The 18774-nt window shown below is 41.7% G+C and overlaps 1 protein-coding gene across 2 annotated transcripts in view; it reads right to left on the bottom strand.

Moving 5' to 3' along the window:
* Nucleotides 1-18044, bottom strand: part of PLPPR5 (phospholipid phosphatase related 5) — a gene marked incomplete at both ends in the record, with an annotated part of 126962 nt that extends 108918 nt beyond the window's left edge. For both annotated transcript variants that reach the window (XM_082834501.1, XM_082834502.1), the window contains one exon: nucleotides 17808-18044. In XM_082834501.1, the coding sequence (XP_082690627.1) occupies nucleotides 17808-18044 (237 nt within the window). The remainder of the gene's footprint in view (nucleotides 1-17807) is intronic.
* Nucleotides 18045-18774: the final 730 nt, after the last annotated feature.

The raw sequence follows: 18774 nt of genomic DNA, 5'->3' as shown, positions 1-18774 counted from the left end.
GCTCTCTTCTCTTGGTTCTAACTCTCTCCTTCTACAAACTCCCTAATACAATCAAATGGACTAAATGAAAGAAGCTCACTCCCTCTTTTCAAAGCTCCCCCTGGAGCCCCTCAATACATCCCTTGCATGTCACAGGAGGGTGCTGGAAAAAGAATGGGTTTTGAGGGCTTCCCTGGTGGCGCAGTGGTTGAGAGTCCATCTGCCTATGCGGGGGACACGGGTTCGTGCCCCGGTCTGGGAAGATCCCACATGCCGCAGAGCGGCTGGGCCCGTGAGCCATGACCATTGAGCCTGCGAGGCGTCCAGAGCCTGTGCTCCGCAACGGGAGAGGCCACAGCAGTGAGAGGCCCGCGTACCGCAAAAAAAAAAAAAAAAAAAAGAATGGGTTTTGGAGCCAGGAAGATCTTCTGGTTTCAAACTGCTTAACTTCATGCAAGTTACCTAACATTTTTTGAGTCTCAGTTTCTTCTTTTGCAAAAGGGTGATAATACAAAATGATAGAACCTTTGTGAAAATTAACTTACACCCCCCCACCACCAAATTAACATGTTCCAAGGCACTAGCTTCTGTACAATGAGCATGTGCTATAAGAAAACTGAGAGTCAATGAGGTCAGGTTACCGGCCCCACATTACACTGATTAAGTAGTAGATCCGGGATCCAATCTGCAGATCACAAATTAACATGTTCCAAGGCACTAGCTTCTGTACAATGAGCATGTGCTATAAGAAAACCGAGAGTCAATGAGGTCAGGTTACCGGCCCCATATTACACTGATTTAGTAGTAGATCCGGGATCCAAGCCCAGGTATGTCTAATCTAAATCTACCTCAATAAATACTAGTTCTCTTTCCCTTCCATCCAAATCCAAACAAGCATGTCCCTCACGGAAGCATCCTGTCCTTAGTAGCTAAAATGCCATGTTCTCAGAGAAGCCTTCTTTATAGCCTGAGTTCAAACTGATTATTCTCTTCACTGGGCTACCACAGTTCACTTGATATTCATTCAGACATCACACAGTGGCTGAATGCTTCCCAAGCCCCAGTTGCTCTTCTAGTAAAGGGATGAGTTTTTGAAACGTTAAGGTTATTTCTGCATGAGCCTGGATCCTTGACTAGACTGTGAACTTCCAGAGGTCAGGAAAGCCCTTCTCATTTATCCTCATACCAGCTGCCCTTTTCTTTACTTTCTGCAAAGCATCAGCTCGGTGCTTTGTGACCGCCTGGAGGGGTGGGATAGGGAGGGTGGGAGGGAGGGAGGGAGATGCAAGAGGGAAGAGATATGGGAACATATGTATATGTATAACTGATTCACTTTGTTATAAAGCAGAAACTAACACACAATTGTAAAGCAATTATACCCCAATAAAGATGTTTAAAAAACCCAAAAAAACAAAGGTTTAAACACACCAGGGACAGGTTCTTATCTAAACTCTGCCACTGTTTTGATTGCATGACTGTGAGAAAATATTAATTTTCTGAGCCTGGGTTTTATCCCCTCTAAGTGATTAGACTATCCATGTCACATGATTGTTGTGAACCATTCTGTGAAGGATAGCGTTTTATGCAAATGTAAGGGGTGATGAGGTTGCTATTGTTGATGTCTCATTGTTACTATTTAATACGTGAATGCCAGAATCAATGTTCTGCAGATCACTTGTGCACTAGCGGCTGGAAGGTCTGAAGTTTGGTTCCATATCAAGGCTTTCTGAATTCTATTACCTCATATCTGTTGTTGAGCCTCGGCTCAGAATCAACTTCTGAGCCTCTGATCGCTGCCTGCTGGGAAGGGTTCCTGGTCTCCACTGCTGGAGATCCTAATTTGGGCTGCCAAGCCCCGGTGCCCCGGGCTGTGTGCCTGAGACCTTGTCTCAGCAGCCTGTTCTGTCCTTTGTCTCCTCTGGACTTGCCTATTCTGACCAGCCTGCCTTGTCTCACTCACATGTGCCTTGCTCCACTTCACCACCTCTTTGCTTCCCTGGTGCTGCCCTGCTCTGTCCTACTTCTCAGCGTCCCAGTTCCAGAATGCCATATTTTCGGTAAGCCTGGATCAGCACGGGTCTCTAATGACCAAGCGACCCTCTGTTAGAACTGCCTGCAAGAAGCCTGCCTGCCTACAATCCAAGCTGCCATCCTTGCCTTGGCTACCTCAGTCCTAAATGTACCACCAGCTCCCCCAGCCTCTGTAGTCAAACCCACATCAGGCATCAGGGCTGCTTTAGATCCCTTTTCTTTGGGGGAAACAAAAACAAACACACACACACACACACACACACACCAAAATCTTGTGGTCTTTCTGAACCTCCCATCTCTTTTGTCCTATGCCCAGCTTTTCCAGACTTGGCCAGCTTATATATTGCCAAAGCGCTGCTTTGTTCTCGCCATGCCATTAACCTGACTGCTTTTGCGTGCTTCCTTTGCAACCTTTAATGTGTTTCCTCTTTACAAATCCCTTTAAGTTCTCCCTTCCAAGCAGATGAAGCTGAGACACTAGCACACTCACCTCATAAAATTTATGCAAATCCAATTAATCCAATCAAAGCTTGTTTGTGTAAAAGCCTGTCTTATGTGCTCTTTAAAGTCATTCCCCATGAATGGAAATCTTAATTAGATGACTAAATTTAGAAGGATAGAGCATCTTGCAAGAAAACCAAGCACATTCAATCCTTAATGCCATAAACTGGAAAATCTGAGTTTCACCTACCAAGAATGATACAGTTCCATTACACATAAATTTTAACCCGTGCTTTCTAAAAGAATTGCATGCTCGTGTCCTCACATTTCTAGAGCAACATGTAGATGCATATTTTTCACTTTAGTATCCAATTTAAAATGAGAAGACTGAAGACATTTACTACACAGGTGAGCACACCTGTTATGTAATTTATAAAATGCAAGTCAAAATGACCTAATTATAGAAGCAAAACACAGCAATAGTAACAAAAATATACTAACCAATTTAAATTTTAAATGTGCATACTAACATAAGCTTTCATAATTATACAAATATGGATATTTTAGCATTGTCCATGTTGCAAATACTGATTTAAAATCATGTAATATATGTGTCGGGGGGTTAACTTCTCAGTAGCTATCTAACAGTTTATTTCACAATGGTATGTTTATTTAAAACAAGGAAAATATAAGTACTCTGGAACACACTTGCCAGCCAAGACCCATGTGATGAATATTGCCGTAAAACTCTGAAAAGTACTCTAATGTTTCTCCTTTAGTTTACTAAATAAAAATCAGTCACAGAAATAAACTTACTTTGTAAGACAGGTAGATTTAGATGTCCCATTTTGCAGACAGATCAAGTGAGCCTAAGAGGTTAGACTGTGTATCACCTGTTTACCTCTTCAAGCAGATAAGGGAATCTGGACTTCAAACTCTGAGTATTACTGTAATGTACTTTTTACTAAACATCCTTATGTTCTGAACCTAATTGCCTCTGTGTTAGACACCTTTCCATTCCAGACATTCTTGGAGTTTCTTCAAACAAGAAGGTTTCTCCAGCCTAAATGACTTTGTGTTTGTTCTTTGCTTGGAACATCCTTGCGTCACGTCCCTGACTAGCTAACATCACCTGCTCTCAGAACTCTCTTTCATTCCCTTCTTCGCTTTCCCTCACCCCAGCCCACTCACTGTCAGTTATCACGATTAGTATATTTTAACTCTTCACACACATGGGACTGAGTTCCTTGAGGACAGGAATCCTTTCTTCCATTTGAATGTGTAGAATCGCTTACACACACAAAGCCTTGTCCGGGGAGGACTGGTAAATGTTTTCTCAAGAATACATGAAGAAATGAATTACTGAATACCAGGTCATTGTGCTTTAATGTGATTGTTAGGAGACCATTTCATGTGCACCCATTTGATTCAGAGAGGAACTAATTTGCACTTGTTTGATATTTTACTCTAATTGGGAAATCCTGAATTTCAATGAAAAGTATCCATAAACAGTAAAATCCTAATTTCATTTTCCTGGTTCCTCCTGAAGTTAATTGAAGTTGTAAGTGATTTGCCTGCCCCAGCAGCACTGAATCTTTCTTTACTCATTAATGTCATTCTCTAAAGCACCACTAATTTTTATCACTCTCCAAGGAAAGAAACTCTCCTCAAAAATAGTTCCATGTATTGAGTCAAATGTTTCAACTGTTAATCTATGGTTACTAATGAAAATGTATACAGTATGATTCAGAGACCCTGAGTGACAATAAAATCATGACTCATCTCATTTAGAAACCCTGCCAGCCATCTGAATTCTCCTTCAGAACACCAAAAAAGTTTTCCAATTTACCATACATGCAAATTTCATACGTAAAATGTACTGGTGGTTTAATTTACAAAACAGAATGGAAGATGATATGCTCTTTAAATCAACCAATTTGTTTTGAGAAAAATAAAATAAAGTATTGAAATAAATAAAATGTCACAGTTGATGAAGAAAGAGCATGTGCTACATAAAAGTTTAAGTAGTGACAATTTAAGTTACAAAAGTATGTGCAACGGACAATTAAAGACATGGGGAATGAAATACTGGTTACAGAAGCAAAACTTGATGATGTTAAAGATTTTTAAAACAAAATGATAGGTGTTTGAAATATTCTTCATATCAAGTAAATAAGATTTATTTTGAACTACATTCTACATAACTTTAAGTAAATGAAAAAAATGAAGTGAGTGTACATGGGGAAAATATTTGAAATCAGGGATCACTGGCAAATAAAGTAAAATATTAAAGATGGGTTTTGGAAAAACAATTTGGACTTTACGACTTAAGTATCTGTGAACGGGTAAAATTATAAATAATTTTAATTTATGCTTCTCTAATTCTCTTCTAAAATACACAAATAATTACTTATATCTACTATTTGAAAGGCGCTCTATTAGGCATTATGTGATGAGCAAGAGTCAAAGATATACGAGACATATTTGCTGTTCTATAAGCATTTATAATCTTTTGACGGCCACAGTATTTAAATGTAATTAACTATAATGCATAGCCATGCAGTATACTACATTGTACATGCTACATACAATTGAAGCATTTTAATAGTCATTTGATTCCAAGAGGGCAAACACAGTTACAAGAGGTTGCCTGGAGTTCTGTCTTAAGGACTGAAAGCCCAGATCAGTCTCAGCTGGTAAGAAAATGTCACAGTCTCTTAGCAATGTCTGTTGTGGCCATGGGAGCAGAACAGTGTACATCATCATACAGGGCTTCTGCCTACTTGACGAAAAGTTTAAGCTACTCCCTTTACAGATGAGATAACTAACCACAAGGTGACTGGATACTGATCCCAAGGCTAATGTATTAAGAAAAAATTTTGTATGCAAAATTCCTGCTCTATTTGCGAGGGGTGAAAGTACACCTGAGACACATCATTCAGTGCTGGTGCCACACCTTAAAAACATAGGACATCCGAAGTCAAGTCAGATGTGAGTGGCCAAAAGGGTAAAATGGACTCAACTCCATGCTATGTCAAGATGAAGACTTTAAGTCTCAAGAAAGGAAGATTCAGAGAGAAACCATCTAGGTGGTTCCAGATGGCTTCAAAAGGTGAGAGAGACCACTGAGCAGAAGACAGGGAGACAGACTTTCACTGTAATATAGAGCGTCCTAATAGTCAGACTTGTTTCATGCACAGAAAGAGCTGCTCCGGGGGCCATGAGCCAGTTTTCTGCCCTGGGTGAGGTTCAAACACTTTCAAACCAATTATCTAATGATACAGCGGTGCGAAAGCTACTTGACTTTCTCAAGGTCTCAAAGGTTGAAAGCAGCAGAGCAAGGAGGACAGCTCAGGTCACCTGCCTGTGAGTCCAGTGAGTCACTGCTCCTTTTATTTATTTATTTTAATTTCAGATTATCATGAAACCTGCGAATACAAAATTTATTACCAATTCTCTGCATTCACTATTTCCATAAAAGAGTACATTATTGCTACTGATCCCTTTTTTTTTTTTTTTTTTTTTTTCGCGGTACGCGGGCCTCTCACTGTTGTGGCCTCTCCCGTTGCGGAGCACAGGCTCCGGACGCGCAGGCTCAGCGGCCACGGCTCACAGGCCCAGCCGCTCCGCGGCACGTGGGATCTTCCCGGACCGGGGCACGAACCCGTGTCCCCTGCATCGGCAGGCGAACTCTCAACCACTGCGCCACCAGGGAAGCCCTGATCCTTTTCTTTTGTCTTGCTTTCTCTCCAGCTCCCCATCTCACACCTGCAACAACTCCTGTTTTATGGAAAGTATATAAGGGGAAAGACTTATATTAAAAAAAAAAAAAGGAGTTTATAGGAAAGATAGATTAATATTGACTAGACACATCAAGGAAAGAATTATGAAAGAGGTATGATTGAAGTTGCCCAGATTAAAGAATAGAGATCATTTAATAGATGGAAACAAACAGCAGAGAGAATTACAGAGAGCAGAGAGCTGCACTTTCTCAGGTCACTGCTGTTTCGCAGGAAATGGCACCACAGGATTGAACCAAGTTTTGAGAATGTCTCCAAGTTCCTTCAAAAAAAAGAGAAGACTTCAAAACATATAAATATATAATTGCCTATCCTTTTCTCTGACATATATTTACACCAATAGTTTTTCCATGCCTCTAACTAGTTGCCAAACTTATGCCAAACTAGTATGCCAAATGTAGTAACTATGTCTTGAATGCAGTAGATAGGCTATATATCAATTATATGTAGTGTGATCATTTTACTGTGTTACGTAAAAATCACATTAAAAGAACTTAAAGTCTGGGAGGTATGGATGGGAGATTGAAAGGCAGAGGAAGGCAAAGTCGGTATTTCTTCACCACTTCCTTCCTCCCTCCTCAGGCAACACCTCTAACAAGAGCTCTCCTCCATACTTTTAGCTCCTGTGAAACACATCATTTAAGGTTCCAACTTCTGCCCCAAGCTCTGCTAACCCCATCTCCTTCCTTTGTCTCTCCAGCCCTGGCAGTTGTAGTAGTGGCTTTCTGCAACTGCATAAACTCTGGGTGGCCTCACCATTTCCTGTTCAGCTTCTCAACTTTCCCATCACCTGTGTAATCAACTCCCTAATGATATTCCCTCAGTTTTAAATTAAAAAAAAGAACTTAAAGGTCTGCGTATTAAAAATGGTTAGGTTTTTGTTATATCCACTTGTGGCAAGTTTCAAATGTAGTTTTACTTTTTGTCTGAAAAGATTTGATGTCAGCAACATAAAAGAAGGCATCATAGAACCAAGTGATTAGGGAATTAAATGCTCTTTTTCCTTATCTGTTACTATGTCTTCACTATCACAGATTAACTGCTAATTGTAAATACAATATTCAGGAAAATGTTCTCAATCAGCACTACAGTGTCATAAGGAAAAAGCTATCATAATAATCACATACTCTTCATCTCTATCTCCCAACTAATATTGCTATGCAGAACGATTTGCTGCAGGCGGCCTTAACCTCTCCAGGAGATGACAAAAAAAATGGTACTGGAGAAAAGAACCATCTCTGTGTTATTAAAAGCTCATATGGAGACATTCTGCCCAGGCATGTCACTTCCTTGCTGTGGGGTCTTTGCTTAATCTTTCTGTGCCTCAGTGTTCTCATCTGTAAATTGAGATAACAATAGTGCCTACCTCTAATGCTGTGAGGATTAAATTAGTTAATAAGTGTAAAGTACAACAAGGACTGATGTATACCAAGTGCCCATACATGTCAGCAATTGGTGTAATTTCTCATTAGCTGCATGGCCTTGGGCAAGTCATTTAATCTCTCTGGCCATTCATTTGGAAATTAAGAGATGAAACTAAATGATCTCTAAGGCCTCTTTCATGACTAAAAAGTCCCAGCTACAAAGAAGCATAATCTCTCTCACAGGGGATTCACAAATCTTTTCCAAAAATGGAGTGGCAGTAAAAGCCTGACAGTGTGGCTTGAATAAAGTGTCTACTGGATTCCTCTATCTGTATTCTAGACTGAGCCCCAGGAAAAAGGAAAAGGAGACCCCCCAAGGAACCATGTGATGGAGCCAGCAAGAAGAAGAAACAAAGGTCTCTTTGTGAAAGACCAAAAGGGTTGTCACGTAGTTTTGACTAAGTCTCTTCATTCATTTTAGTAACTGAGTAAACCCCACACTGGAAAGGCACGTGTGAAGGAAGAGGTCATTGCCACCAACCCAAAGATAGTGTTTTGTTTTTTGACTGGAAATGTCAGGAGCTCATTTTAAATTACAAGATGAGGCCCCAGGTGCACTGCCTTTATCCAAGACTGCTCAATTTTTCTGTTTGGGAGAACATGGCATTCTGCTTTGATGAGATCTCTGGAAATACAAGATGCTTCTCAGTGTCAAGAGTGCTTCTGTGCACCCCAGTGTGAGAAAAAGCTAAATCTGAAATCTCGATTAAAAAATCTCGATAGAAAAGTACAGTTTCTGCTGGCACTACTGAGAGCACCCTTTCAAAAAAGGGATCTTTATGCTAGAAACACAATACACAATTTCCTCAACATAGCAGGGCTGGTTATATCAACACAAATCCTTAGAGAAGAAATGCCGTAAGTTATTTTGGTAATATGCAGATATGTCAGGACTACATTTGTATTTAACCGCCCCATGATTTCATGAGGGTTTTACTTCCTGACACTGCTTTGAAAGATTTGGAAAAGGGGAAGATGGGCTCTAATTCTGGTTTTGGGATTTGGAGCAAGTCAGGTAACTTCTGTAAGCCTTATTTTCAAGGTATGCTACACATGGAAGGTACTCAACAAATATTTGCTCAGGGAAAGAAGGAATGAGGAAGGGAGGGAGAGAGGAAGTCCGATAGTCACAAGCATTTTATCAGAAAGGTCATACTCCAAAGAGGCTGCTGTAAGTCTTTTTGCTATCATATGTTAATTAACAACTAAATTAGCATTGTAGGTATAAAATGATTTTTTACTGATGAAAGTAGTGACTTTTAGTTAGCATGATACGTGCTACAGTGGACTCTTAATTGGTGAAATTCAAGCTATTGAACTGAATTGACTAAAATAGTTTGGAGATACTTCCTACCCTTGAATGATCAGGGTATAAGACTCCAGGGAGGCCTGTAACCCATATCCCAGTGACTTGTTCTCAATGGATAGGAAGGTTTCTGCTTGAAGCATGTCAGTCTGAGGACACAGAATCACACCTTGGCTATGCTGAACCTTTTATACAGGGTTTATACACTTAAAACGCATCAAAGGACAGAGAGCTGCCAGTTCATTAAACTTACAGAACAGGCTGTATGGAATATTTTGCCTATTTTAATGAATGGTTATTAAGTAACTGTGTGCTCAGCAGAATTTGGTCATTATAACCTCATCATCACAAACTTCGATTAGTCCCTGGATAATTTATCCACCAAAAATAACCAAAGAGTTGGGCATGATGAGTCAGATTACAAAACCCTGATTTTGAGATGCTTAAGTCTAGTGATAGAAACATGAATAAAATTAAATACAACATAAAGCACAATATAAGATTATTTTAATGCCATAATGTGCTAAAGCCACAAAGGAATCATAGAGGAGAATGCAGCTACCTCATACGGGAAAAAGGATCTACTTAGAGGAGTCGGTGCTAGGTCTGAAAGGATATAGCAGAATGTTTCAGAAATATTATTTCTCCTGAGGGGAAGGGTGGGAGAACACTATAAAGGTTAGAAGCAAGGGAAATAAAAGTGAGTTCATACAAAAAATTACAAATGTATTAAATACCAAAAACACATACACACACACACACACACACACACACACACACACACACACGCTTCCACTCACACATGTTCTCTCAGTGAGAAACGTCCACCAAGACTGTCTGTAAAGTTTTAAATGCACCTGAACTGGAAAAAGAATCTCTAGGATTCTGTTTTAAAAAAAAAAAAATGGTGATTTTACTGACAGTGGTTCTCAAACTACATCTGTCATAATAAGACTAAAAAAGTAAGCAGCCTGCTGAGTGAAAACTGGCATTCTCAGAAATAGTTTAAATAGTAGTGAATATAGAACTCCATTTCACATATTTTACAATATCTCCCATCAAAACGATAGTCTTATGATTTTCCAAAGTCTGTTTAAAAGCTCTTCCTCTTCCTAGGTTAAGATCTCTGACATCAGAACTTGCCTCCTCGAACTGTATGGATGGGAATGTTGAGCTGGGAGAAGCAAGTTCTATTGGCTATTCCACTGGTTTTAGGAACCAATGAAGTTTTGTCTTTGAACACAGATTTTATTTTATTTTTTAAATTTTTATTGGAGTATAGTTAATTTTCAATGTTGTGTTAGTTTCAGGTGTGCAGCAAAGTTAATCAGCTATACATACACATATTGAACACGGATTTTAAATTCCCCTTTTCATGTCTGGTTGTAATTGAGCCTATACATTTACAAGCATAAGGACGCTGTAAAGAGCACAATGATACATAATCAATATGCTTTAACTCTCCTCTGCCTTCTAGGAATGCCACCATTCAGGCTATGAATCAAATTAGTGGGCAATGGCAGGTAGCCAAGGGAGCATTGGATTTGAAGTAATAGATTCAGATCCTAGATGTGGCATTTACCCAGTGGAGGAATTGCGTAAGCTCCCTAGATGTGTTAGTTACCACACATAGTACCTGGAATAGTTAATATGAAGAGTAAATGGTTTACCACATCCATTCAACAGAAATGATTAAGGACACCTGATGTCCTTTTGCTGCGTAGCACCAATAAATGTTACTGGCATTTATGTTAAAAGAGCAGCTATCACTTAATGCATGCTTATGTTTAATTCTTAAAAGATAATGTTAAGTATCATCTCAATTTACAGACAAGAAAGCTGAGGCTTGGAGATATAATTTCATGCATAGTGTTTGAACTCTTGAAGGGCAGTGACTATGCCTCCCTCATTATACAAGTCAAGTAATAGCACTGTGCCTAGCACAGAGTAGATGCATTATCATCATTCCAAACTTTTTCAAATAATGACTTTTGGGTACAGTACAAATTTAAAAATGAATATGATACAATGCACACTTAACAGATGGTATCAACATTGCTCCCTGGAAACATTATTTCTTTCAAATTACACAAATGAATGGGATGATTCTTTATAATAATCTTGACAGTAAGAGCTTATTGAAACATTTTGAAAAACGGCATTGAGTATTGGAGTAATATAGTCTGTAATAATTAGTTAGGCCATTTCATACTGTTGTCTTTTTATTTTTGCTCTTCTTTCTACAAGAAAATAAAAAAAGAAGTATAAAACCCTTTTCCGTTTTTCTACTCCACAGAGTAAGTGTATTCAGCTGGCAAAGCCATGCTATAAGCAGTCTAACCATCTCCAATGACCAAGCAGCTATACCCATGTAATCTGCTCACATTATGTTTTCCACATATGCATGAAGTGACTTATTGTCTCCAAGGTGCATTTACATCCGTTTGATTCTCAAGAACAGTTCCGAAAGGTAGGAAAGGCAGGAAGGAATAAGTCAACATTTTTCAGATAAGGTAACTCGTGCAGAGAAGCAACAGGGATGATGAGTGACAGGGGATGGAGGGGGAGAAGGGGAGAGGAAAAGGAAGAAGGGGCGTGGGAGGAGAAGAGGCAGAAGGGAGGGGGAGAGGCAGGGAAAAGGAAGGGAAAGGAAACACAAGCTGGTTTTCAGGTTCCTGGGCCCTTGCTTCCCCTTACCCCCATCACAATCTCCTAATCAGTTTGCAAAGGGGAGGGGATAAATGAAAAAAGAGAGACCATCAAAGGAATGCAAGGAGGAGAAGGGAAAGAGGGAGGGTGAACATGAATGAATGAATATGAATGAGAATATCTAAGTAAAGCAAGGGCCTAAGAGACCTAAGGAGGAGTTTAAACAGATCCATGAATCCTCAAAGAGTAGTTCTTAACTTTTAGGAATCTTGGGCATTTCTGACAACCCGATACAGCCATGGAGGCTCTCACTAGAAAAATGCGTACATACACACACACATACATACATATGTACATACGGTACTTTATAATATAATTTCAGTGTGTTCACTGCTCCCCCTCCCCAAATCTAGTGCTAGGTCCCATTTTAAGAAACATGTCTTAGAAACAGAGGTCCCCTCAGCTCTCCGTGCACTGCAGTTTGCAGATCTAGAACCAGAGGGTGGTTCCACAGAAAAGCAGGTGCCTGAAGCCCTGTGCCAATGTGTGCCACAGAGATAAGAAACGCGGCTGCAGATCAGAACAGAAATATCTCTGAATCCCTCCCGCTGCCACCAACCTCTCCATAACATTTTAAGCTTAATAGGAAACAAAACAATTTCCTACACTACACATCGAAACCACTGTCTACACTAGAACACGAAGTTTCCCATCAAACCAGAAAAAAATGAAATTGAAGATAAAAGTTTTGAGAAAAATTTGACCCTTCTAGTATTGAATCCCTATGACTAAATACCTTTAAAGATTTGTTTATTGTGTAAGGATAAAGGTACATAACAAAAGAACTAAATGCACAGGCTCTGATGATTCTAGCACTGTCATTGTGGGACTCTGGACTGGTCATCTCACCTTTTTACATCCAAATCTCCTTCATAAGTTTATTGTGAAGATTAATTATACTAATGGACTGAAAAAAATTAATACAAGTCTGACATCTAATCTCACTAAACATCCTATTTCTCATTTATAAAGTGGGCTTAATGATAGTGCCTACCTTTAAAGACAGTACTATCATGGTGAGCATTAAATGAAGTAACACATTAAATGTACATTACACAGTGTCTGGTACATAGGAAATATTAGCTAGTGTTAGCCCGCTGAAGAAATGGAGGAGTCATCAAAGGGAGAAATCATTGACTTGACTGGAAGAACAGAGTTCTAATTGAGTTTTAGTGTTCTTGCTATTCAGACTCCCCAATTTTTGTGGGTGATGGATTGAACTAGGTGGCTTCTGTTCACCTCAAATATTTTATCAGCCCTGGAACCCACTAACAAAGGTATTTTGCTAGGTGACTCAAATAGGTTGTCTTTTTTTTATTATTATTTCATTTATTTATTTAGTTAGTTTTGGCTGTGTTGGGTCTTCGTTTCTGTGCAAGGGCTTTCTCTAGTTGCGGCGAGTGGGGGGGCCACTCTTCATCGCAGTGCGCGGGCCTCTCACTATCGCGGCCTCTCTCGTTGCGGAGCACAGCTCCAGACGCACAGCCTCCAGACGCGCAGGCTCAGTAATTGTGGCTCACGGGCTTAGCTGCTCTGCGGCATGTGGGATCTTCCCAGACCAGGGCTCGAACCCATGTCCCCTGCATTGGCGGGCAGATTCTTAACCACTGCACCACCGGGGAAGCCCAAATAGGTTGTCTTGATGAATTATCCCAACCTTGGGAGGACTAACAGTAGCTAACACATATTCAGCTGGGCACTACTCTGGTACTTAAATGTCAACTCATTTTATACTCATAGGATTCCAGGAGTGGAGATGGGTGGAGATAGTAGTGGGCACCCAAGGCAAGGTTCAAGGAAGGAGAGGTCTATGGGAGAGCTTTAGGCTTTGATTTAACAAGATGGACCTCTGGATATAAGATGCCTTTCTGTCCCCATCTACTTCCACCACATTTAGTGATGCAACATCCTTGGTATAGTGGCAGTAGCTCCATGCCTCAGTCTCGGAACCCAGAGGGAGCTTCCTGGGGATGCAGGCATAAACAATCAGAGATGCTCCCTAACCCTCAGTGCTGGTCTTCTCTGTCTTGATTCTGACTCTATGAAGAGGGATGGTCTAGCTTTGTCTCCTTCAAATCATCTGTGTTGCTCAGAGATCTAAGGTACAATAGGGGCTAGTGGCCACTGTATCCAAATTTGGGGGGCAGAAACCATTGTCATCACCAGGTCTTTTAATCAATGAAAAACAAAGATCATTAATTAAATTTATATCTGTAAATTTTGTAGGTAGTGCTTGGGTGAGTGCATACAGATCAAACTGAACAGTACCTGTTTTCAAAGAGTTTATAAACCATGTCATCTTTGTAAATGAGCCCAAATTACAGGTGTTTTCTGAAAACACAATTAAAATAATAATATTTCACAACACAAAATAGACTCGGGGATTTAGAGTGTAAAATTATCTTACACAGATATTTTAATAGAAGAGCCCTACACTACTGTCCCCCAAATGTCCTAAACACCACCTATCAGACAAGTCCCTACTCAATTCCCAATAAACGGAGAAAAACTCAGCCTGACACTCCAGGACTCAGCAATGAGACCCTAGTCTTCCTCTTCTGCCATATACCCCTGCATTCCCCACACACCACTCTTAGAAACAAGACAGACCAACCACTGTTTCAAGAGTACAGACTGCATTTTCTGCTACCAAGCAGTCACTCATGTTCACACTGCTGCTTTCTGTGATGTCCTGACTCAAACTCCATTTCAGCCTCTCCTTCAAGTCACATCTCAAAAGCCACCCTTTTCTTCATGAAGCCTTTCTTCTCCTCTCCAAATAAAAATGATCTTGTCCTCTTTGAACCACCAGAGGTCTTTGCGGTATATATATATATGTAAATATGTACATAAACACTTTTATTATGGTGATTTACATTATGACTTTTGGCATGATTACCTAATTTCCCAAATTACTGTAAACTGTTAAGGATTAGTGACCACGGTTTACTTCTGAAATTACCTTTAAAACCCCCACTCTGGCTGATATGGTGCTTGCAACACAGGAATTCAATAAGCATTTACTGAATTACTATTTTACTAATAGTGTTAATGAAATAGTGATCTCTTATGGAGTATCAACTATGGGCAAAGGATGATATTTATATATTATATCTCATTTAATATTCAAAATCCTGTGACTTAGAAAATTAAGGATAAAGGAGCTATAAATTAGTCGTTCAAGGTTACACAGCAAGCAGAATCCCCAACTCTTACCATAACAGCAGGATGCACTTTGAATCTGAATCCAAACTTGTCAGACTCCAAACATGTGCCCCAAGTCAACACTATATAAAAGTGATAAAATTTAAAGAATATTTTCCTTTTAATTTTTAGATAAATGAATTTGGCAAATTTGAAACAAAACCACAGATTGTGGCAGTGAGGAGAGCTACTTTTCAAAATTAACTTTAAGGATTAGAATGAGTTTTGAAGATTAAAAATATATATAATGAAGAATCTGTATCACTACAGTCCAAGAAATGTAAAAGATGGGGAAAGAGACCATTTGAGGCATTTATTTAGAAGAATGATTTATGAGTAAGCTGAATTTGCATATTGTAATAGAAAGGCGCAGGTTTGGGAGCGTGACACAGTAGGGTTAAAATTCTGGGTGTAATGTTTTTAGCCTTGGTCCTCGGGCAAGTTACTTAACCTTCCTAAACCTCAGTTTTGCCAAAGGGTAGGTGACAGTAATAAAAACTGCTTTCATAGATAATGCAAGTATTAGATAGGTATAGGGTATATAACCCAACAAATGATGGGTACTACTAACATTACTATTAATAATATTGTTTTCATGCAAAGTGACTGTGCTAAGCCAGTGTTCTTGAGAAGAATGGAAAAACAGGGCTGCCATTACTGTTCCCAAACTTTCACATTATGAGAGTGTAATATTGGGAAGAGCAGAAGCAGAAACAAAGGCCAGCAGCACAGCTAGCCTGAATATCCAACATTTCCTTCTCTTCAGACTGACTCCCAAATTCTCTCTCTTGTAACTAATGAACTGAAAATCGAAACATGGAAATCAAGTTGGATCCTCCCTTTTAAAATCTCTCAAGAATATTCTAGATCCCCACCCAAGCAGCCTTTCTCATCTTCTTTCAGAGAACATGTTTTTTGGAAGTAGGACAAGCAGTATGGCATTTGGCATCAGTCTCATCAGTCTCACATCAAACACCACACCCACCATTTTTGTTTTCAGGTGCTTCTAGTTTATTATCTGATCCTCAGGGTCCTCAAATGTTAACTGGAGAGACTATCTCCTAGAAGGGATGCTCTGAGAAGTATATGTGGCCATGACTATTCAGTGCCCAGCACAAAGCAGGTGCTCAGTAATGACTAATTAATTCCCTTTCCCCTCTGTGGTTCCCCCTAAGTGGAGAATAATCAAATTCTTTGGGAAAATATGTTATGTGTCTAAATGGCACCTGCCACCATGGATGGATGGTTAGGATCTGAAAAGTGCTATCTCATTTAAATAAGCCACAGAATCGTAATCACCAAGGGATGAGTTACAGACATTACTGATTATGGCTGTACCCAAACCAGTGTCCTGAAAGTGACAGGCTTTTTTCTTAAAAGAAAAAAAAAAAAAAAAATCCTTGAAAAATCCCTGAGCTATTCAGTCTCCTAGAAGACATGTGTCTGGAAACTCAACATCTGCAGAAAGCAAAAGGGCCCAAGAACGACCAATTTATTTTTTTCTCTTACAGCTTTCCAAATAGAGGAGAGAGAACACAAACATGAAGCTGGGTTTGGGGTTTCTGATATATTTTAGCAAATTACAACTAAAAAAAACAAAACAAAACATTTTCTGGTGCAAGGTCTAACACTTTTCAAAACAGTATTCTTGGAGCCGTATTTGACGTCAACTATCACAGTACCTGTGATAAAGTTACTTTGAAGTTATCAAGAAGTTCCTTGGTTTGTGGAATTCCATTATGTGTGTTAGGACCTTTTCATTATTTTGTAAATTATTAACTCATTTCCTCTAAAATCAAAGAAAACATGAATATCCAAACCTAACAGATAAAACAGATATTCTTAACATTCATTATTGCAATTTACACATTCAACCACTGGGAAAAAAAGTCCCTTTCCTTTCCCTCTTCATTTTTAATTTCTTATTAGTTATCTGTTGAGAGAGAGAGAGAAAGAGAGAGAGAGAGAGAGACAAGATGAGCTGTACCACAAGAAGGGAAACTCCAATACTTTGACAGTATTAAAGGAACCATAATAATTATTTTCTGAAAAAACACCACCAATTCTCCTACCTATAACTTTGCACCACATTCACATATGTAAATTATTATACGATTATCATTCTAATAATTACATATGTATATCTGTGTATATATATGCGTGCATGTGCCCGTATAGACACACACACAATCCAAAAGGCATTCTCAGAAAAGCTCTATGAGAAAAGGACTTAAGCCGCCCAGGGAATGGAAGAGCGTTTAAATAAATCCTGTAATTTAGGCACAGCTCCTGCTTTTCAGCAAGCACTGCTACTGGAGCCTCTTCATTTAGGAAAGGTCTCATGTTCTTTTTTAGATATCTGTTCCCTGGTCAGCTTAGTCTAATTGGCACTTCCTTTCGAAAGGGAAGGAGGCGGTAAAAAGGGAATTTGCGCCCCGACTCTGGAAGCAGAAGTCCCTTCCACACCCCAGCAGTTGATCGCCGTCTCCCTCCCGCTGGCCCCGCTGCTGCTCGTCTTCTAGTCGCAATGTGAGAGGTGGCAGCCAGCGGAGCAAGGCCACAGAGTAGATGAAGTCAAGATTCAACCGGATAACTCACCTCCTCCCCAGCCCCGACTCCCACCCATTACCGTCTACAGCCCCCTTCCCTCCCATCCCCCTCCGTGTCACGCTAAGTTGCAGCCACCGCGGGGGGTAGCGGGGTGCGGGGGCGGCAGGTGGGGAGAGCTGGGGGCTTCCTTCGGACCCATACCGACGCGCCCTAGAAGAATGTCCTCTGGGGAAGGGTCTGCCGCCAACTTGGAGGAACTTAGAAGGCAAAGGCTGCCGCGCCCCGACCTCAGCGGGGCCTCAACCCTGAAGGCGAGGGGCGGAAAAGGGCAGTCGGGGCGAGGGCGGGCACCCCCGGGCTTACCACGAGCACGGGGACCCCGGCGGCCAGCGAGTAGAGGAGCACGGGGGGCACGGCGCTGCTGTCCTCCGGGCCCGGGTAGGGCTTGCGGTAGGCGCTGTCGTGGCAGAAGAAGCCCTGCACGTTCACAGTGAACGTGTCCGTGTATTCGAAGTAGTACGCCAGCATCACCGTCCCTGCCATGATCACCATCTGGAAATAGAGCATGCTGCTGGTGAGCGCCGCGGGCAGCCGGGGCATGCACGCCTCCCGGGCCGGGCCGAGCCGAGCGGGCGGCGGACGGGCCCCCTCCCGGGTCCGCCGAGGCAGCCACCGGGGGCGCGGCGGCGGGGGCGGCGGGAGGACGAGGCGCGGGAGGCAGGATGGAGCCGCCGGAGGAAGAGGCGGAGGCAGGTCCGGGTTTCGAGGCGCCGGCTGGCTGCGGAGGAGGTGGCTACCCCCGGACGAACCCCCGCTCCCCTCCCCGCCCCCTGCCCGCCGCAAGCACCGCCCGCCCGGGCGCGGGGTCGCGCGGGAGGGCGGGGAGTCCCGGGCGGCGGGTCGCGGCCAGGCGAGACACCGTTCGCTATGCAGCTGCGCTGGGCCGAGCCCCCAGGCCCGCCCGGAGGAGGGGCGGACCGGGCGGCGGCGGCTGGGACAGCGGCACCTGTACCCCTCGGAGGGCGGACGCAGTGGAGCAGGCGAAGCTCTTCACAGGGGTAAAAACCAAAAGTGGGGGAGGGGAGGCAGTAGAGAAGGAGCTTCTAGAAACTCCCTTCTGAGGCAGCAGCTGGGTGTTTTAGGAAACCCGCGCAACGCCTGGGAAAATGGTGCGCGGACGCGTCTTCGGAGCGCAACCCCGTAAAGCGCCAAGTGCCGATTCCGCGCAGCGACTTTCAGCCGGCGCCTCTTTGGATTCCTTAACCCCGTGCAGGACACACACCCAGCGCGAGTTTCTAGGCGCAATGAGAAACATCATCCCAGAGGATTT

This window comes from Leucopleurus acutus (assembly GCF_964270905.1).
Source record: "Leucopleurus acutus genome assembly, chromosome: 2".
NCBI lineage: Eukaryota > Metazoa > Chordata > Mammalia > Artiodactyla > Delphinidae > Leucopleurus > Leucopleurus acutus.
Note: the sequence above shows the minus strand (reverse complement) of the source record. Positions and strands in the feature narration are given on the sequence as shown.